The 19,609-nt window shown below is 52.3% G+C and overlaps 10 protein-coding genes across 10 annotated transcripts; 4 read left to right on the top strand and 6 right to left on the bottom strand.

Annotated features, from left to right (window-relative positions):
* Nucleotides 1-3,507, top strand: PHO81 (phosphate system positive regulatory protein pho81). The gene is made up of 3 exons (XM_059463791.1): nt 1-242; nt 371-3,215; nt 3,297-3,507. Coding segments are annotated over exons 1-3 (3,033 nt in total). The 5' UTR covers nt 1-240; the 3' UTR covers nt 3,483-3,507.
* Nucleotides 3,508-3,677: 170 nt separating this feature from the next.
* VE01_06348 (uncharacterized protein) lies at nt 3,678-4,647 on the bottom strand. Its single transcript, XM_018275800.2, has 2 exons — nt 4,425-4,647; nt 3,678-4,297 (listed from the first exon to the last, which is right to left on the bottom strand). Exons 1-2 carry the CDS (start codon nt 4,561-4,563, stop codon nt 3,762-3,764), a joined length of 675 nt encoding a protein of 224 aa, XP_018128517.2. The 5' UTR covers nt 4,564-4,647; the 3' UTR covers nt 3,678-3,761.
* VE01_06347 (uncharacterized protein) lies at nt 4,618-5,848 on the top strand. Its single transcript, XM_018275799.2, has 2 exons — nt 4,618-5,011; nt 5,092-5,848. Exons 1-2 carry the CDS (start codon nt 4,843-4,845, stop codon nt 5,559-5,561), a joined length of 639 nt encoding a protein of 212 aa, XP_018128522.1. The 5' UTR covers nt 4,618-4,842; the 3' UTR covers nt 5,562-5,848.
* MRPL9 (54S ribosomal protein L9, mitochondrial) lies at nt 5,753-6,945 on the bottom strand. The gene has a single exon (XM_018275798.2). It carries the CDS (start codon nt 6,925-6,927, stop codon nt 5,992-5,994), a length of 936 nt encoding a protein of 311 aa, XP_018128521.1. The 5' UTR covers nt 6,928-6,945; the 3' UTR covers nt 5,753-5,991.
* A 151-nt stretch (nt 6,946-7,096) lies between these two features.
* VE01_06345 (uncharacterized protein) lies at nt 7,097-7,959 on the top strand (the record flags this gene model as incomplete). The annotated part of the gene is made up of 4 exons (XM_018275797.1): nt 7,097-7,169; nt 7,235-7,274; nt 7,335-7,350; nt 7,381-7,959. The coding sequence occupies 4 exons, from the start codon at nt 7,097-7,099 to the stop codon at nt 7,957-7,959; spliced, it is 708 nt and encodes a 235-aa protein (XP_018128520.1).
* A 515-nt stretch (nt 7,960-8,474) lies between these two features.
* On the bottom strand, nt 8,475-11,039 carry VE01_06344 (uncharacterized protein). The gene is made up of 2 exons (XM_018275796.2): nt 9,823-11,039; nt 8,475-9,732 (listed from the first exon to the last, which is right to left on the bottom strand). The coding sequence occupies exons 1-2, from the start codon at nt 10,660-10,662 to the stop codon at nt 8,686-8,688; spliced, it is 1,887 nt and encodes a 628-aa protein (XP_018128519.1). The 5' UTR covers nt 10,663-11,039; the 3' UTR covers nt 8,475-8,685.
* A 192-nt stretch (nt 11,040-11,231) lies between these two features.
* Nucleotides 11,232-14,070, bottom strand: VE01_06343 (uncharacterized protein). The gene is made up of 2 exons (XM_059463790.1): nt 13,361-14,070; nt 11,232-13,144 (listed from the first exon to the last, which is right to left on the bottom strand). The coding sequence occupies exons 1-2, from the start codon at nt 13,857-13,859 to the stop codon at nt 11,559-11,561; spliced, it is 2,085 nt and encodes a 694-aa protein (XP_059319530.1). The 5' UTR covers nt 13,860-14,070; the 3' UTR covers nt 11,232-11,558.
* Nucleotides 14,071-14,192: 122 nt separating this feature from the next.
* Nucleotides 14,193-15,189, bottom strand: VE01_06342 (uncharacterized protein). The gene is made up of 3 exons (XM_018275794.2): nt 14,834-15,189; nt 14,720-14,779; nt 14,193-14,672 (listed from the first exon to the last, which is right to left on the bottom strand). The coding sequence occupies exons 1-3, from the start codon at nt 15,054-15,056 to the stop codon at nt 14,515-14,517; spliced, it is 441 nt and encodes a 146-aa protein (XP_018128525.1). The 5' UTR covers nt 15,057-15,189; the 3' UTR covers nt 14,193-14,514.
* A 118-nt stretch (nt 15,190-15,307) lies between these two features.
* VE01_06341 (uncharacterized protein) lies at nt 15,308-17,832 on the top strand. Its single transcript, XM_018275793.2, has 3 exons — nt 15,308-15,508; nt 15,571-15,982; nt 16,030-17,832. Exons 1-3 carry the CDS (start codon nt 15,460-15,462, stop codon nt 17,714-17,716), a joined length of 2,148 nt encoding a protein of 715 aa, XP_018128524.1. The 5' UTR covers nt 15,308-15,459; the 3' UTR covers nt 17,717-17,832.
* Nucleotides 17,833-17,851: 19 nt separating this feature from the next.
* Nucleotides 17,852-19,542, bottom strand: RFC5 (Replication factor C (RF-C) subunit). The gene is made up of 3 exons (XM_018275792.2): nt 19,203-19,542; nt 18,524-19,146; nt 17,852-18,473 (listed from the first exon to the last, which is right to left on the bottom strand). Exons 1-3 carry the CDS (start codon nt 19,287-19,289, stop codon nt 18,125-18,127), a joined length of 1,059 nt encoding a protein of 352 aa, XP_018128523.1. The 5' UTR covers nt 19,290-19,542; the 3' UTR covers nt 17,852-18,124.
* Between the last annotated feature and the right edge of the window lie 67 nt (nt 19,543-19,609).

The raw sequence follows: 19,609 nt of genomic DNA, 5'->3' as shown, positions 1-19,609 counted from the left end.
TCTCTCTCTCTCTTGTTGAATACCAACACTTGCGATTATCAGTCACGGAGTTAAGCCACTGTGGTCGTGTTTGGGAAACCCCGTCACTTTCAGATAAATATCTCCTGCGCCGACAATGCCTGAAACTCGGTGATCGATAGAGGAGTTCGACTTATTCCCCCCGCGCGAACCTGAGTTTTTGGAGATCACGTACGTAAAGCGCGACCCGTCACCACTGCGACCAACGTCCACGGCGCAAACATGTAAGTTCATCACCCTCCACGCGCCGAGTCCACCAAGACCCCCAAGCTTCCCCCCCCCCCCCCCCCCCCCAGCCTCCCCCCCCCCCCCTTCCCAATGCCCTCAACTAACGCGCCTGCGCCCCTCCTAGGAAGTTCGGCAAGCAGATCCAGAAGCGGCAGCTCGAGGTGCCCGAGTACGCGGCGAGCTTCGTCAACTACAAGGCGCTGAAGAAGCTGATCAAGAAGCTATCCGCGACGCCGCTGCTGGCGTCGCAGAATGACATCCTGCAGAATGAGCCGATCGACTCGCAGGCGGCGCTGCAGGCCAACAAGGCCAAGTTCTTCTTCCAGCTCGAGCGCGAGCTCGAGAAGGTGAATGCGTTTTACCTGCAGAAGGAAGCGGAGCTGAAGATCCGTCTCAAGACGCTGTTGGATAAGAAGAAGGTCATGCAGAGCCGCAACCAGAACACGTCGAGGCGCTCGGCGAAATTTACGACGCTTGAAGAAGGGTTCCAGCAGTTCGGGAATGATCTGAATAAGCTGCAGCAGTTTGTGGAGATCAATGGCACGGCGTTCTCGAAGATCCTGAAGAAGTGGGATAAGACGAGCAAGTCGAAGACGAAGGAGCTGTACCTGTCCAGGGCGGTAGAGGTACAGCCGTTCTTCAATAAGGCGGTTATTAGCGAGTTGTCGGATCAGGCGACGATGAGCTTGCAGGAGCTGGGCGCGTGGTCTGAGGGTGATAATATTACGATTGAGCGTCAGACGGAGCATGTTGTTAGCAGCCATCTCGGGACGGATGAGGGGGATGCGGATACATTGCTGTTGGATACGGTGATCTCGGGGAACCTCGAGTCACTGAAGGATCTCTTGTTAAGATTGAAATCGGCGAATGAGGCGGATTCGACGAGAGATCTGATGCTCACTGAGAGGATAACGAGGACCTTCCTCGCGGCTATTCATGAGGCGCCAGCGCCTTCGTTGCAGATTCTGCTGGACACGGGGCTGGTTGATGTCCTTTCCGAAGACGATATCAACGAGAGGAATTGCTTGCATCAAGCGACGATATACGGCAACTCGTTCGTCCTCGAAGTTGGGCTGAGGAAAAATGTGGCGGTCGACCGGACAGATGTTTACGGACGAGTGCCATTGCATTATGCGTCTATGCATGGGCGGTTAGATATGATGGAAGCTTTACTTGTTGCGAATCCCACGGCGATTGATCTCATCGACCACGACAACTTCACACCTCTTATACACGCGATTATACACGGGCATCTCGAATGCGTGGCTATGCTACTTGTTCGTAACGCCAGGCTGGATCCGTTGAAGGACAGTGACCATGTTCCTCTCAACCTTGCCTGCGAGCATGGATCGATTGGCATAGTTGAACTGCTCCTGAGGCATGGAGCGAAGTTATTGCCAGATGCCGAGGGACTATACCCTCAGCATCTCGTCGCGAGATCGGGACAGACGCCGCAGTTATTATTATTATTACAAACATTCGGCGCAAACCTCGATCAAATCGACAAGCTCTACTCTTGGACACCACTATTCCACGCGGCTAGCGAAGGAAATGTCCTTTCGATGCAGACCCTTCTAGATGTCGGAGTTCGTGCAGATATCCTGGACGAGAAAGACCTCAATGCGATGTATTACGCAGCATGGGAGGGAAATTTGGAGTGCATGAGACTGCTCTCATCTATTGCCAGACCTACCAGAGCCGCTTCGTCAACGCAACCTCAACTAGCACCGCAGTTGACCAGCTCGGCGCCAATGCCGATGAGCACTGATATCGATGGCATTCCCGACTTCTCCCTACCACCACCCATCATCCCACTCCGCCGATACGGCCACAACTTCCTCGACACGAAGACATTCGTGCAGATTAGCTTCGACGAGGGCGACGAGAAGCCGATGGTGTTCTTCCACGACAGCAAATATCCTGCTGCGCGTCTTACTATCTCCTCCAAGCTCTCAGACCTCATTCCAAAGAACATCCTTCTACCATTCCAGGAAGATACCCGCCATGTCTCCTTCCAAATCGACAGCCTCGAGTCATTCGCTGTCGATTTCGACATCTTCCCCACCTACGGCGCAAAGGTCATCGCCAAGACCGTCGCCCTACCCAGCACATTCAAAACCCTATCCAGCAACTACGGCCGCTGCTGCCTCCCCCTCTTCGACCCGCGCCTCCGCGCCATCGGCCAAATCGCATTCAACTTCCAAGTGATCAAGCCCTTCTCCGGAAAGCCCCTAGAAATCACCGACTTCGACACCTACTGGAAAGCAACCAGCCAATTCGACCACACCCCCAACGCCTTCATCACCGGCTCCAGCCTGTCAGGCGACTACATCCAGCTCTTCGTCCAACACACCTCGGACGGCATCCCCGTCCTCTGGCCCCGCTGGACACTCCCCTACAACGCCGTCGACCTCCCCATCACCCGCCTCACCTACGCCGAGTTCCTGAAATCGGGTCCCCGCAATGACGCTGATCTCGCGCGCCTCCCGACTATGGGATTGGAGCAAGTAGCGTCTATCCACCATGTCCTGGCGCGCACGGCTATCTCGCTGGAAGAGGCGCTGAATCTCCTTCCGAGCGGCCTGCATGTTGATATCCAGGTCATCTACCCCTCTATCGAGGAGGAGGAAGCTCTGCATCTGGGGCCGATTGCTAATATCAACACCTTCGTCGACGCGATCATCACGGTCGTCTTCGATCACGCGCAACGTCTTCGCTCGGAACCTCCGGCTGCGATGCGCAGTATTGTGTTCTCAGCGTACAACCCGGCCATCTGCGCGGCGCTGAACTGGAAACAACCTAACTTCCCGGTGTTCTTGTGTAATGATCTCGGCCGCGAGGGCGCGCCGATAGTGAGTGCGGAGGGGGGTGTTGAGAGGGATGGGAGGCGCACGACGAGTGTGAAGGAGGCGGTGAAGATTGCGAAGGATAATAATCTTATGGGACTGATTTCGTGTAGTAGGCTTTTGGTACGTTCTTTCTCCTCCCTTTTCCAATTTTTGTTTTGGGCGTGTGTATATTTAGGGATTGGATACTAATGCTGCAAACAGGACATGGTACCTTCGCTCATCAACGCGATTAAATCCGAAGGCCTCGTGCTGGTGACAGACAAGTCGACGGAGCAGCAGGCGCCGCTGGATCCGCTGAGCGATCCGTTCCCGAGGCTGCCGGAGGGCATCGATGGCGTATTGAAGGGGAATGGCGTATTAAGGTTTAATGAGTCGATTGATGTGTAGAATGCGTTGCTGGGGGCGTGTGGGGGGAGGGTATAGGTATACAGGACAGGTCTATATATCACTTCGGTTTGGGGGTTAAGGGGTTGGGGGAGATGGGCTGGGAGGGGGAAGGGGGATTATAATTCCTGAAAACTCAGTGGGAGAGGGTAGATAGATAGATACCGCTACAGGTAGCAAGCAAACAAGTACGCGTTGCATCATACAACTTCATTACCCTCGTGACTATTCGTACACCACTACCGCATATCTATAAAAACACCTCTCGCTTCCTCCCCACCTTCACGCACCTTTATACCCATACCTCAACCCCTCCAACTCCTCCACATCCGCCTCCACCCCCCTCATCTGCACCTTCACCGTCACCACAACCCCCAACGCCAGTGCCGGAAGAACACTTAATTTCACCCCCCCACCCCCCGTCCCCAATAACCCAGCAACAAGAATCACTGCCGCCAATCCCGCATTCAGCGGTACCAGCCACTTTCTCAACGGTCCTTGTTCCTCGCCGGGTGATATATCGCCCGCCCTCCCCTTTCCCTTCACATCCTTACCACCCTTTGTTACCCCAGAGCCAGACCCCGCAGCCCACTCATCAACCCATGGCCACCCAGTCCGTCCAACAGGGAAAGCATACATCACCCACGCGCTAGCGAGCAGCGAGGTTAGGGCGATGAGAGGGAGGGCGCCCCGAGCGCTGGAGAGGGGAGGGAGGTAGGCGAGGGTGAGGAGGAGGGGGAAGGTGGTGAAGAGGCGGGTGTAGAGGGTGTTTGTGGCTGTGGCGGAGGCGCGGAGGGTGTGGATTAGGTGGGATTGTTCTTGGGGGGGGGGGGTTAGCTGGGTTGCCTGGGCGCGGAGGGAGGGAAAGAAGGGGGAGGGTTGGGGAGTGGAGGAAGGAAAGAGGGGGAAAGGGGAGGGGGAGGCGAAGGGAAAAGCGAGACGAACCTTCTTCATCTAGTGCTTCGGGGGTGTCATCGTCGTCGGAGTCGGGGTATTGGAAGGTTTTGCGGAAGCGGGCTTGGGCGCGGGAGGCCATTTTGTGAGTGGTGGGTGTATGAATACCGGAGGAAGGGACTAGGTACATATAACCGATCACTTCTCGCTCTCAAAATAATCTTTAACAATATCCAATAATCCGGGCGTCTATATAAGTCTGCGCAAATAGATTCCCCCCAAGATCCCAAGGACACAAAGACGTCACCCACCACAGCCTCACCCCCAGCCTCGCAGCTGACTAACCCAAAAACTCCCCCCGAGCTCCGCGCCGCCCTCTTCACAACGAATTATATACCCCATTTTCCCAACCCGCATTCTCAACTACAAAAGCGCCGCTTCGGAATTGACAGGCACACAATATTATACAATGCTGCAGCGAATGCTGGGCGCTAGAGGACGCGCTGCTGTGTTGGCGCCGTTGAGGGCGAGGATTGCGCCGAATGCTGGGAAGACGGTGCAGAGACGGGGACTTGTCAGTCCGCCGAAGGTGGGGGGTGCGCCGTTGATGGAGAGGAGAGCTGATAGGGAACTGCCTGGTAAGAAGCTCTTCATCCCCAAGCAGGAAGTTTTTGGGTTAGGTAAAGGCAGAAGCTAACCAATGTGTGCGTGTCTACAGAAATCCAGCGCTCGGGAATGAAATGGCTCCGCTCAATCCCCATCTTCATCGCCGTCCTCACCGGCTGCACCCTAGGCATCTTCAACTACCAAAAGTCCTCCTCCTCCGTCGTCTCCTCCACCATGTACGCCCTTCGCACCTCCCCCGCCGCGCGCGAGTTCCTTGGCGACGAGATCTACTTCGCGCACCAGATGCCGTGGATCTGGGGGGAGATGAACCAGCTTCATGGGCGGATCAATATCCATTTCGAAGTCAGGGGGACGAAGAGGCAGGGTACGATGCGGTTCAGGAGCTTTAGGAGGGGGGGAAGGAATGGGGTGTTTGAGACGGAGGAGTGGAGTTTGGAGGGAGAGGATGGGGTGAAGGTCGATTTGTTGGATAGGGGGGATGTGTTTAAGGCGATTTATGCGGCGGAGGAGGAGCAGAAGAAGGTGGGGAGGGGGTCGTATAGTCCGACGCTTTCGGGATAGGGTGGGTTGGTGATGGGGAGGGAAGGGAGATGTGGGAATGAAATGGCATGGGATGGCGTCTTTGTGGCCGTGATTTGCACGGGCCGTGTATACTTCACTATAGGTTGTACAACTACTCTCAAACATCTGATCAAAAGCTCTGTAATATTCCTTTGTATTCTGGGGTAATGTGTGGTTATATTATACAACAACTCCGTTCTGGATTTGAGGCTGTGGGTAGGACAATCCGCATCTACATCACCGGAACATATATGTATATAAACAATCTCAATATAAGCAATCTCAAGGAAAACTAGGAAAGATCAAGACTTTATGTAGTATCATTGTCTACTATACACTCTATAACGCCTCGCCGCTGGTAATATACACTCCTATCTCGACAATATCTTCACACCAAGAACCCACCCAACGCTCTCTCCTCGCCGAGGAGTTACGCAGCAACCTCCTCAACCTTCGCCACTACCTCCTCCACAACAGGCATCTTTGGCCATGGCTTCTTAATCGCATCCTGAAGCTTGACCACGCAGCCCTTTGGCCCGGAAACACATCCCTTTAGCACAATAATGCCCTTCTCAGCATCCACCTTCAGCACCTCAACATTCTGCACAGTGACCTGTTGGCCACCCATATTTCCCGGCATCTTCTTTCCAGGCAAAACTCTGCTACCAGTTCCCTGCGAACCACCACTCGAACCCATAAGTCTGTGCGACTTCGAGTTACCGTGAGACGCTCCCTGACCACTGAAGCCATGCCTCTTCATACCACCCTCAAACCCCATTCCCCTACAGTTCGAGCGCGTATCCACAAACTGTCCCTCAGTGAACCACTCCGGCCCGATCATCTGTCCCGTCGGCAACAGTCCCGTCGCATCCTTGACCCTGAACTCCACAACGTGCCTCTTGGGGCTGACACCCGCCTCGGTGAAGTGCCCAAGGAGCGGCCTCGTGACGTTGCTCTGGTGCTTCCATCCCGCGCCGACCTGCACCGCGAAGTATCCGTTCTTCTCGCGCGTCTTGTGCGAGACGACCTGCACGCGGTCGAATTGGACGACGGTGCAGGCGGTGCGCTTGCCGGTCTCGGGGTCGTAAATGGCGGTCATGCCCTTCTTGATGCCCATCGCTCCTGTTCGCAGGGGGAGGGTGAAGTCTTTTCGTTTTAATGCCGCGGCGGGCGAGGCGGAGAGGATGGGGAGCCCAGCGGAGACCTGGTTGAAGCGTCCTGGTGTCGCCTTTGAGCGGGCGGGTGCGGTCGTCCACCCGTATTTGACGCCGCGCTTGGCGATGAGGGGGAGGAGGGCGTGGGTATCGGCAAGGAAGGAGGAGGGCGATTGGAGCGCCACTCCTAGTTTTGAGAGTTTGGGCGCCATTGTGTGGGTGGTTTGGTGCCTTGGGGGAGGGAGGTCATTGAAAGTTGAAGGGAGGTGAAGCCAATACTTTTCGCTACGGTCGGCGCTAAAGACCCGAGGCGCCGTCAATATAATTTTGGCCTCGGCCAGAAATTCACACCACAACGAAGTTGCGATTTCGGGAGGCAGGATGGTTTACTATTTCACCTCTAACACGGTGTCGCCGTCGGCGTATGTCTATGTTGGTAAAGACAAGGTCGAAAGTGAGTTTTTACTGGTTTTTCTCTTGGCTCTTTGAGAAGCAACGTGTGACTAATCTTTGCCTCAGATGAGGATTTAATCGCATACGGAGTTGAGGAAGACGTTTGGTAAGTTATATCCTAATTTTTAAGAATAATTAAATAGGTTCTTTGCTAATAACTGCCCAGGGTAAGTCTAATCTCCGTTTGAAAGAAACATCACCAACTCCCACAGTTCCACGTCGACAATCTCTCATCCGCCCATATCTACCTCCGCCTCTCCGAAACCCAATCATGGGAATCCATCCCGCAAGACCTCCTCACTGATCTTGCTCAACTCACTAAAGCAAACTCCATCGAAGGCAAGCTAAATCCCCATGACTTATTCAACCACGTGACTAACCTCTTTTCAGGAAACAAGAAAGACAATGTCACCATCATCTACACGCCATGGAGCAACCTGAAGAAAGACGGCTCCATGGCCACCGGCCAAGTCAGCTTTCACGACAACAAGAAGGTGAAGAAGATCCTCGTGCCAACACGCATTAACGCCATCATCAACCGTCTGAACAAGACCAAGGTGGAGAAGTTCCCCGACTTCGCCGCCGAGCGCGACGAGATCATGAAGGCGAAGAGCAAGAAGAACCAGGCGGGCGTGCAGGCGCGGAAGAAGGAAGAGGCGCGCATTGCGAAGGAGAGGAGGGAGTTGAAGTACCAAAAGGAGCATGCCTATGATGATGTTTTCACGGAGGAGGCGCTGGAGGCGAGCAGCAACCAGAACAGAGATGATGATTACTTGTCAGACTTTATGTAGAGAACGAAACTTTGGATAGTTTGTTCTGTTATATGAGTTTAGAGAGCTTGTTCGTCTTGGTTGAGATGGCAGCGGTTTTCAGCATCCCTGAATAAAAATATAGACGTTTGAGCCAACCCCATAAATTCTGTGTATCTGCAGTTTGATATTGAACTTGCATTACATGGGATATATGATGACATACTTAGAAGAAGGATTAATGAAGAGCAGTTGGTTTTTAGAAGAGAAATGCAAAAATAACGATTCGATTACAGTTGGTAATCGATATCTAAGAAAACCCATTTTTGGATTTTACTTGATGTGAACTGCGGAGCTCGAACTCAGCACTTACTGAATGAGCGTCAGTCACTTTATCACATTGACCACTTAACCTGCTTGTTGGCGGGAGGAGTTGGGTTAATGGGGTATATGAGCTTTGTTCGAAGGTCTGTGGTGGTTAGCTTGTAGTTGAGTGACTGAAGGGGGAACTTCAGGAGCCAGTCACTGAAATGGCAAGGGTGGACCACAGTAATTTGGATGAGTATTACTATTCGCAGTACTGAACTAAAATAAACAGCGTGAATAAATATTATGCTACAAGATGAATGTCCTATCCCAATCACTCCTAGAATTCTCGTGCCTGTGCACACCCTCGCCGTATGAAACTCCTGACACAAAAACACGTCGTTGGAAAGTCCCGTCTATAATCGTCACATCGCATCCATCATCGCCCCCCCGGGCGTCCCCTCATATCCTCTCCGACATTATCGTCCTCATCCACCAGAAATCTCCCTCTGCATCACCCCAAAGATCCGGTCGGTTCTCCGTCAAGGCACCCTCATCCTTCCCTCCGGCTCGCTGGTTATTATGCTCTCCAAACACCATCTTAGCGCTGCTTCCTCTCTTTCCATACTGAGCCCAGGTGCTGCGGTTCTTAACCCGACCCTTCTTGACTTCATTCACATCGCCAGATATCACAAAGCTAGTCCAATAACCATGCATCTGCTCGCCAATCGCGCCATGCCTGCTCCACGGCAGTTTTCTCACACTGGGCGAGTACACCACGTATTCTCCCTGGTCGCCATGGTTCGAACCGCGGATCACCGTTTGGTTCACGTCGAACTGGTACATCCACACCGCCGCATCATCGGGCCTATCCAATGCGCTCGCGAAGTGGGCAGTGTGTCGTACTGGCGCAATATAAGCGTAGTCGCCGTACGCGCGCGCGAGACGCTTGTACTGCTTGCCAACACCAGGGCGATCTTCGGTATACTTGCTCTCGGGTGACTTTGAGGGATCTGGGTAAAGCTCATTCAGCTCTCTCATGTCCTTCTCGGTAAAATTTGGGATCAGTGTCTGGAAGAACTCGTCGAACTCCTTTGGATCGTCGACGGCGGTATCCACGAACATGCTGCCCTCGTTGGTGTTGAAGCCGGTCAGAATCGGGACTTTGTGATACGCTCGTGCTTTCCAGCTCTCGAGGGGTGCGCATGGGATCATGCCTCCGGGTCCATCGATAACAGGTTGGAAAGGCCAGCGCAGAGATGCGGAGTATTGCTGGAAAACTGACTCTGAGGCAGCGACAATTGTCTCTATATCGATGGAGCGAAGATGTGTCATCTTTGACTCGTCGGGGATATCAGCGGTGCCGGTAAGCTCGAGAAACCTTTTATACTGCTCCTCGTGGAGGGGATGGTTATATGGATAGACGGCGCGAGCTGTTGGAGCGCCAGATTCCATAATAGCTCCCTGAAAGTGTGCGGGGACGTCAATCTTCATGAGGTGGTGGCCAACCTGGGTAATGTTAGTTTGAGCAATCAAACGATCGTAGAGTTCAGAGGACTCGCACTCATGACGATCAATGGTAGTCTAGAAGTAACTTACGGAATGTGCACCTGCTGAGCTTCCCCAGATGGTGACTCGATCCTTGTTTCCGCCAAACATGCGGATGTTTTCTTGCACCCACTCTAGGGCAGCTGCCTGATCCTTCAAACCGAGATTCAAAATGCCCTCCTCGGCAGTAAGATTGGAGCTCAAGAAGCCCAACGCACCAACTCGATAGTTCACCGAGATACCAATGATTGGATCCACGCTCCATGCCACAAAACTAGCGATGTCCCTTTCGGCACCGCTCCCAAAATTAAATGATCCGCTGTGAAAATAAACAACAACTGGCACATTCTGGTTTTCCTTCACGCCTCGTGTCCGCCAAATATTGATGTTCAAGCAATCATCTCCCGATCTCTGGTCAGGTCCGTCTGGACCTCCCCAGCACTTGTGGCCCCAATATCTCGCATCATGTTTTGTCATCCCTGCCATCATCTTGACCGGCGGCATAAACCTGTTGTATCCACCCGTCGTCTGTGCATATGGAATACCGAGGAATCTTTCGACAAAGACATGGCCAGTCTTGGCGGTGCCGCCTCTGTAGATGCCCTGATGTATTTGGACACTGGGACGCGCGAGCGGTATGAACGGATTGATGACCGTAGTGCCTATACGGCTGTTCTTCCCTGTGCGGATATAGAGTAGGATTTCGGCGATGGCCGTACCGATAACGACGAGACCGGAAAGGAAGACCAGCGATTTCGCGATAGTTCGAGGGCACCACAAGCGGCTGACGAAGTCGCGTGGGTTCCGGCGAGCATGGCGGAAGACGGTGATTATGTTTGCCTTTCTGGAGCTCTTCGCGAAGGGCAGGAACGAGGGTTTGGAAAAGCGCATAGTGGCTGCGAGACAAACGTTGGCGCGTGGCCCTGAAAAGACACTAAAGAGAGGTCGAGGACTCTAAAAGCATCATATGTCGTCCTCAGAGGCCGTCAGTTCCAAGGGCAAGGTTCCACGTTGATTATGACGGAAACCAGCAGTTCGCGCGCAATTCGAATTCGGTCGGTGTTGTCTCGGGGTATCGGATTGTTGCTCGAGTTGTCTCGGTGAAAACGATCGTGGGGGAGATGCAATATGCAAAATACTCCAGTGCAGGCAATATACTCGACGACGACGACGATACTCTGTAGCCTGGTTGAACTTCAGAGGACGGTGGTCTGGAAGAATCGTGTCGGGAAAAGGTTTAAGGAGAGGGGACAGGGATTAAGGCGTGGTATGCAATGTGGCGGTACAAGGGTACATACAGATCTGGCAGGGGGGGCTATCGACGGCAGAACAGTCCAGGCATTATCATGCCAAGTCATCTTTCATCTTAATGTCATATTACAATATGGGAAACCCTTTTGCTTTTGATATATATTTGTCTTCATTCAGCATTCACTCCATAGCTAAACTTGTTTTCAATTGTTCCATTCAGTCAATTCTTTCACTAATAATCATTCAATAATACACGCTGTCAGCTGACGCCAGACTCAATCCCGCTCTCCCCAATAATACACGCTTCCCAACTCGCCGCGCCAACAAATGAAACATATGTATAAAACGAGCGAGTAATCATCCTCAACTCACAAGCAATGATCGATTGATCCCTCCCAAGCCGACCATACATCGACTTGTGCTCCCCAATCTGACTGTCAGCAAGCAAAGTAAATCAAAACATGGTGTTTAACAAAAACACACTCCCGTCTCGTCACCCACAACCTGTCGACATCATTCATACAGTTACTCCACACCTAGCCCTTCAAGCCCAGTTGCCCACCGGGTCCATACCCAGCACTGAGACCCTCATCGGGAATCTTGCCCTCCATCATCTTCCTCCTCTGTTTCGCTGCCCACTCCCTACTCGCCTGTCTGCCTTTCTCAGCTGCCTCCTCTCTGGCCTTCTTCGCAGCAGCTTCTTTCTCCTTTCTCTCCCTCTCCGCACCTTCCAGCGCTCTCGCATCACGCTTATATATATCCCTTCCACTCAGCTTTGGTACCAATGATGGGACCCCAGATGACGAGCGTTGAGACGCATCGCTCATTGCCGTAGCCGTCATGTGGCCACCGCCTTGGGCAGTCACACGCGTGCGTGGGGCAGATGAATTGGCAAGGTTCTGGGCTGTGAGTGACGGACGAGGTACGCCAATGACTGAGCGTCGCTTCGACACCACCAACCCCTCTCCGGCGTCGTCGGGGTTCATTATACTCCTTCGCGCCAGACTGGCGGCTGTCTGCCTTGGCTGCATACTCGGGGCGATGCTCCTGCGAACAGGCTTCGCCTTGAACTCCCTGCGCTTCTTTTCCTCCTCCTCTTGCGCCTTTAGGCGTGCCTCGTGAGCCTCACGCTTCTTGCGAGAGAGGGCCTCGCCCGGAAGCTCAAAGGTAGGTCTAGTTGGGGCCTTTGTTGACTTGACCTTCGGTGCCATTGCCTTGGCGGAAACGATTGGTGGCGTCGAGTCCGAGGAGACGCTTGACTGGCGCTGAGCAATGCGTGCTTCGCGTTGCTCTTTCAGCTTCCGCGAGATGGCTTCACCAGGAAGCTCAAATGTCGAGCGCGTTGGGGCTTTGGTAGACTTGATTGGCTCCTTTGGAGGCATGAGGCTGACCGGACGCTTGGCTGCTGGCCGCTTGGTGATAGGTGCGGCAGGCTTTGGCTCGGCCGAGGCAGAACGTGTTGAGGTGGGTGGCAGTACGCTTTTCTTCGCGGCGACTTGTTTTGAGCGGACAGTCGACGTTCCCGAGGCAGCTTTCTTCGCCAACATCTCATTCATCAGAGCCTTTCCTTCTCGAACCCCGATGGTTTTAGCCTTGACAGGAGTAGGCCTTAAAGCTGGCGACAAAGTAGGTGGACGAGAAGATTTCAGTATAGCAGGTGTTGCCTTTCTAGACTTCACTGGAGACGCGAGCTCCTGGGCCCTCGCGGCCTCTGTGAGTGCTTCCATGATGTCTTCCAATAAGTCTAGCTCCTCGACAGAATCCTCGATGCGCGAGACAGGCTTGGCAGGCGATCGAATGATAGTTTCCTCAAATCTATCCAACTCATCCACTGAGTCTTCGATTCTTGGGGAAGACTTAGCAGATGAGTGGAGGGCCACCATCTCCTCCACCGAGAGGCGTCGGGACACTGGCTTCGCAGGAGAGCGGCCCACAATATGCTCGACGAACGAGTCGTCATGCGAAGATTTTGGCTCAGGTGTTATGTCTCTGGCGCATTCGTCGATGTCCTCAATATGCAAGGCAGAGCCTCGAGTGGCGCCTCCCATCGCAACATCTCCATCCCCGTCTATATATTCGGATATTTTGGGTCCACTATAGGAATAAGCCTGTTCCTGCCCCACTACGCGATAGTCCGTGTTAGTATATTGGGATATTGGATCGCCATAACGGTAAGGAAGCCAACGTGGAACAGGCCACCCGAGAGCGGGAGGGATCGATTTGCCTGGCGAAACATGGCCCGTATGATACTTAGAATAGCCGTAATGAAAATGGGGAGCACTGGGAACCGCCGGCGCAAACGTGCCATAATTGGCATAAGAATTGTAGTTATACTGACCTGGCTGTACACCTTTCATTTGACTGCGCGTAAGTCGCCCTGTGAATGTAGTAGTCGGATTGGGCGCGTCAATTGCCATTGGGTCTTGTTCTGATCCTCCTAGATGTGTTGCTTGCAGTTCGTCGCGGATTTGCGCAATGGGCCCTGAGTCGGATCGCAGAAGTGCGCGGGTTGCGGCCGCGGCGGGTGACAAGGATGCTGGTTGATCGTCTGGGATAACTTCGTCGTTGCGGTGTTGCTCCTGGTCGACATTCCTCTTACTCTTCGTTCGTTTATTCTTCTTCTTGATGCCAATTGCTGTCTTAAACGCGGCTTTGAGTATCTTCTCTTCGTCGGCGATCTGGGCGTCTTCGAGGCTCACAATCTCTTCGGTGGTGTTGCTAATCTCTTGTAAAGGAGCCCGTGCTTCGGCTGACGGAATATGCTGGGTCTGGGGTATGGACTGGCTGGTTTCATCCTCTGAGATTGTAATTTTCGTGGACCTTGTAACTCGTGCCATGGCTGCGCTTGCGACTGATGCGCTTGAGACACGCAGTAATGTTGTTTTGGTTTGTGGTGCGCCTGAGGCTTGGCTCAGTAACTAAAAAGACAACACTTCAAGACAGTGTCTATGAAATGTGAATAATCCTTCTGCTAAGCAGGGGGAAATGGATGAACAGTGCCGTTTGTGTGATTTGGTCGTTTTGGAGAATTCGAGGTATGCTTACGGGTTGGCGGGGAAGGTATCTATTCATATGAGAATCGGGTCGCGATGGCCTTGAGTAAATCGAAAAGTACACCAACGCGTCACTACAGCAACGAATAATAGACGCGGAAACGCTGACGCGATTTCGCGTTTCTAGGAAAATGCGACGCGACAAAACGTGTGTTTCAATCTTCCAGCCTCCAGTGACTCATGGTAATGTACAGTTAAGTGGAAACTCGATTTATTCCATAGATGCTCACGCTCTCACGACCTCTCGTGGGTGCGCTGAAACTAAGCGCCATATCTGTGGCAACAAGCCTACTATGGACTTGCCCATACCATGTATTTCCAGCAGTACCAGCCTACCAAACCCTACGCCTGACTCCATATCCTGCACCAGCCTCATTATCTCATCAGTCATATGTATAACCCAAACCCAGCGTTGTACAATCCAGTGTTATTCCAACCCTTATTGGTCCTCATTGATAGCTTCTCTCGCTGCCTCCTCGTGTTGCTGTATTAACGGAGCCTGCTCTGTGGGAATCCTGACAAGGGTTTGTGGCAGAGGTACATCCTCATCTCGTTCTTCTTCGTAGTTTTGGGAGTCCTTAGGCATCGGTATTTTCGCTGCGGCGCGTCAGTGGGAGCCTTTCTACTGTAGGATATATACTTACTTGATGCCATGCTTATCGCCCTGAGAACATTATGCCAGTTGCCTAATACCATCGCAACAGCTACGGGTTTGTCAGTATAGCTTTGAAGCCGGATCAAATCATGTTGTATCCTACCTTCAGTGCCATTAGACAGGGTTGCAAGCTTCTCCTCCAGAACGGTCATTTGCCCAGCCAGGCCAGCACTGAGATCTCTCAGCTCTTTCAGATTCTCAAGTTCCTGCCGTTTCTCGTTGATGCGCGCAAGTAGAACAGGAGACTGTCCTTGCAACGAATTTCCATTGTTTGAGGCGGACGCTTGTCGCAAGTGTGATGGGAGGGGTCGTGAGGGGTAGGACATCGTGGCGCTTCTGGGCTTGTCCCCAGAAGATTCTCTGTATCAAAGTAAAATATCTTAGATATTGTAGACTGGCACAAAGGTAGCAAGTGGACCTTCTAATTGTTCAATGGGCGACAATGGTACTGTGGTATATTTTGTCTATGGGTGGGGTTCTATCTGTCAGGTCGGCAGTATCCCGCCATGGCCCGCGCTAGTACACTCTAGCAACAGGGGATTCGTCTAGCCACTTCGAGCCTTTGTGTAAACATCAAAGCTGGTCCATGACAAAAAACCTCATAATTACAACGACAGCTTCAACTCTCTTGCTTGCTTTCAAACCAGCACCTCTGCCACTCATATCTTGGATATATTGCCAAGCGCCATAATCTGTGGATGGTATTCCTTTGCCGCATGAGAAACAACCATGGCGCGTTTGAACGAGGCATCTGCGCCTGCTGATCCTGTTGAGCTTTGTGAGTTCCAATTTCATGGTGTCTATCTTTGTGCAGGACATCAACTGACTCTGTGATTTTAGTACGGCGAAAATATATACGACAAAACAAGGATATTGCTCGTGTGAACTCGATCCAGGCAGTGCGAATTCGCAATCTCGAAACTGAAGTGTCCCGCCTTCTGGCAGAGAACCTGAATCTTCGTGGACAGATTATAACCCAGGAGACACAACCAAACCGCTCACGGAATTTTATTAGCCATGTTGGGGAAGTCAGGTCGGAACTCGATGCCAAATTACAGGACATTATGGCTTTGGTTGCAAAGCTGGACCGGCCTGTGAAGGAGCCAAGAAGGTCCTCAGCTGGCACCAAGGTTCCAAAGGCCAAACGGAGGAACACAGAAGAACGAGGGCAAATGATGGATGCACTTGCCGAGCAGGAAGGGCGACTACCGGCGATAGTAGAAAACAAACACTATCCAAGACGGACATTAGAGTATGCACCCTCCTCATTGATACAAACATGATCTAACAAGTTCAAAGCGCGCAGGAAATTACAGAAATTCTCTCCGACCCAATACCCGGAATCAGTGATTCGCCTGATATTGGGCCACCACCTGTGTCGCATTTTATGAATGAAGATCCTGTCAAGATAGATCTTCCTACTAGTTCGAAAACAGATGTGGAAGAAGTGGCCGACTTTGGTCCAACACTGCCAGTAAACCTGGAACAAAGGCGCAAGAGAAAGGATATGAGCGGCATACCAGATCATGAACGGCCGGTCAAGAACGATGCGGCACCATGCGAGAAGAAGGAGTCTGTTCAGCCCACGAAGAGTGGTGCGAAGAGGAAATTCAACGTCAGTGACGACGTAGAAGACGAAAGAGAAGCAAGACCAGTTTCAATCGCACCGGAAGATTCGAGGCACAGCAGGAGAACGGCTGTAGATAAGTCACAACCGTTGAAGGAATCTACGCCTGCTGAGAAACCTGTCGCGAGAATCCAAAGAGAGGTTGCACTGGCTCGGGCCAAAACCAGAGATAAGGCTGCATCAAACGTCCAGGCCAGTGCTCCAATAGTTGCATCAGGGCCTCCAAGGAAGGCACTTGGACCAAAAACATCGAACACGGACATCGCGAATTCTCCCAAGAAACCCTCCAAGCCACCAGTGGGAGACGATTCCTCTCTGCCAGGGAAGATCGCTGGAATTAAAGGGAAAGAACGCCCACGCAGTCGAAATGAACCAAGGATTGTCATACCCGCACAAGTCGACCCTGTCGTCGCCATGCCATCTGTTGAGACAATCCCGGAGCCAGAAACACCTGCGGCTCTTGAAGACTTATTCTCACCAACTTCCTCTGCACCATCAACTGTTCGCCAGATATCTCGGGACACGCCTCCACCGCAAGAAATCGGCCAGGGCGGAGAGGGCCATAGGCCAAGCAGACGCGCTCGAGCTAGTGTTAACTACGCCGAGCCTAATTTACGTGATAAAATGAGGCGGCCAGCGGAGGGGCAGATCGATGCTGTCTCAGGAGAAAGCAAATACCGTCGTGCTAGCTGTGTCCCAGCTGAAGACGAACCACTGACGGCGGTTAAGATCAAACCAGAGCCTGGAACAGGTGACGATGCTTCTTGGAAAAGCAAACTTCCCACCGCCTCAAACGCCAGTGTTTACAGCAATAGCCCACTTTCCGGCAAGGTGGCTGATGTAGCCCCTATACAAGAAATACCGCAGCGCAAGCGCCGAAGCTCGCAACTACACACCAACAGCGGGGATGAAGAGGCCAAGTCAGGTTCAGGGGCGGCCATAGCCGCATTAATGTCAGCGAATCGGAAGCCTAAGACAGAGCTGTCGGATAGGGATCCAGTTGCATCGGCATTCAAGAAGATGGAGAAAAGGATGGCCGACCTAGACATCTACGAGTTCTCTGGGTCGCCCCCACGAGAATCCCGGACCCGCCGCAATAATGAAGATCCGCAGAAACAAAGAGTTTCGCGGAGTCAGAGCGCGACGGATATGCTGGACTTAACGACAGCGGGGCGACAGTCAACGAGGCGGAGACAATCTACGCTTGGAGTTGGGGTGGGAGATGCAGCTGCTACGAAGATGGAGGAGTATAAGAATGGAGAGAAGACAGTGCAGCGGCCTTCGAGTATGCAGGTGCCGCCGAAGGAGGGGGAGGGGATTGAGAGGCTTGGGGCGAGGAGGAGGAGCATGATGTTATAATGATTGATGGGTGCTATAGACGACGTTTGATGCGGAGTTTTTTGGCGTGGCCCATAGGGCAGTTTTTGAGCGATATTCATTTGTTGGGCTTTTTGTACGAAGAGCGGGTTTCATCAGAATCTAAAGAAATTAAATTCTACTGGTGCGTGCTCGATGCTACTATGGTGATCTTTGTATTCTGTAATGTTTTCGTTGTGGGCGGATCACACATATGAACATGGAAGTATTACGAAAGGAGTGGCAAGACGTAGTAGTTTCATGTTGAAATCTCATGCCCCTATCCGTAGGTTAACTCCATTCTCAATGCCTGAGAGTCATTATCATCACTTCCCCCAACCCCCCAACCCCCTAACCAAAATAGTCACACAGTTTTATCCCTTGCGTCAGGGCGTTCTCCCACCACCCAATCTAAAAGTCGATGCTCATGAGCCAAGTCTCATGTATCTTCATGAACTTCGTGACAAATGCTTCCAGGTGGAATATAACCTTTGACCCAATCCGGACGCGATGTTCATAGAACGCACTCCACATAATAACCTCTGCCTTCAACTCGTCGTCGACTTTGGGGATCAATTTGAAGGTAAGGGTCTTGAGGATTGTCGTAGGCGGGATACAATGTGTGAGTAGGTCGTATAGTTTCGCGCGAACCTGTAGGATTCGTGCGGGTGAGTGCTCGGCCATGATTTCATCGGCAATCAAGGAGATCAACGCTTCCCAATCTGGAGGTGGGATGGGGGTCTTGTCTGTGACTTTTTCACTGAGTTGAATTAGCACCCGGTGTATCTGAGGATGGGCCATCAATCTTACTTTTGCGCGTGCACAGCTTCAAACATGAGTAGTGCTCTCCGCAGGTTCCTGCCGCTTTCTTGTGCAACTCTGAGATTTAATTCTTCTGCCAACGGCCAGCCTTCTTTTGCGCCTGTTTTGGCGAGCACGTCGCATATCTCGGCCACAGTTGGGGCTGCGACTCTGACGAGTAAGGTTCTTGACCTAATCGGAGCAATAATGTTCGCTGTGCTGTTTGCCAGGAGGATGAGTCTCAGATTCGGACTGTACTTCTCCATTGTCCTTCTCAGTGCCGCCTGTGCATCTCTGGTGAGGTGGTCCGCCTCGTTGATGACCACAACCTTGAATTTTTGCCTAGCACTTTGATCGACTTGTTGTGTTTGTGCTACTTCTTTCAACAGATCTTGGACAACGACTCGATCGTAGTTTCCAACATCGCTGGGCGTAATTTCGAGATGGTAGACAGAAGCTACGATGTTAAATTCGAGTTTGCGGTTTGACGAGGTTTGGAAAACGCGAGAATCGATCTTGATCTTCTCTACTCCTGGGCCGAAGAGCTCTTTGAGAGTAGCCACTATCCTCGTCTTCTTGCCCGCGCCGGATGGGCCATATACCAAGAGATGAGGGAAGTCCCCGCTTTGTGCCTGAAAGGTTGAGGTTAGCTGAGCCTCTGGGTTGGGATGGTGTTTGAGCGGCATACCAGGGACCGAAGGCGCTCAGAAAGGTCGTCATGGTAGCTCAATGTGTCGAGAGAGCGGGGACGATGCTTGTCCACAAGAAGCGCCATTGTATTACTCGGCCGAAGAGATGTTCTTCCCCTGTCAATTCTATGAAGTCTGTTGAGATACTGGAGTTGTATATGCCAGCCAAAAGATTGCTAAATTGCAACTAATCGCGAGGGCCGAGAATTGTATCGTCAGCTATAGACAAGGTGTGGGTTGTGAGCGAGGCTGGACTTGAGGTTTGGAATAGTTCAGGAAGCTTAAGCTTGTTCAACGCGCCCGACGCGCTCTGCGCGCGCACGAAGTCATGTGATCAACCGTTCAGAACACTCTACCCGTCAAAATATTACATTCAGTGGGTACATTGGTACTTATACTATACAAG

The sequence above is a fragment of the Pseudogymnoascus verrucosus genome, assembly GCF_001662655.1.
Source record: "Pseudogymnoascus verrucosus strain UAMH 10579 unplaced genomic scaffold scaffold_35, whole genome shotgun sequence".
Lineage (NCBI taxonomy): Eukaryota > Fungi > Ascomycota > Leotiomycetes > Thelebolales > Thelebolaceae > Pseudogymnoascus > Pseudogymnoascus verrucosus.
Note: the sequence above shows the minus strand (reverse complement) of the source record. Positions and strands in the feature narration are given on the sequence as shown.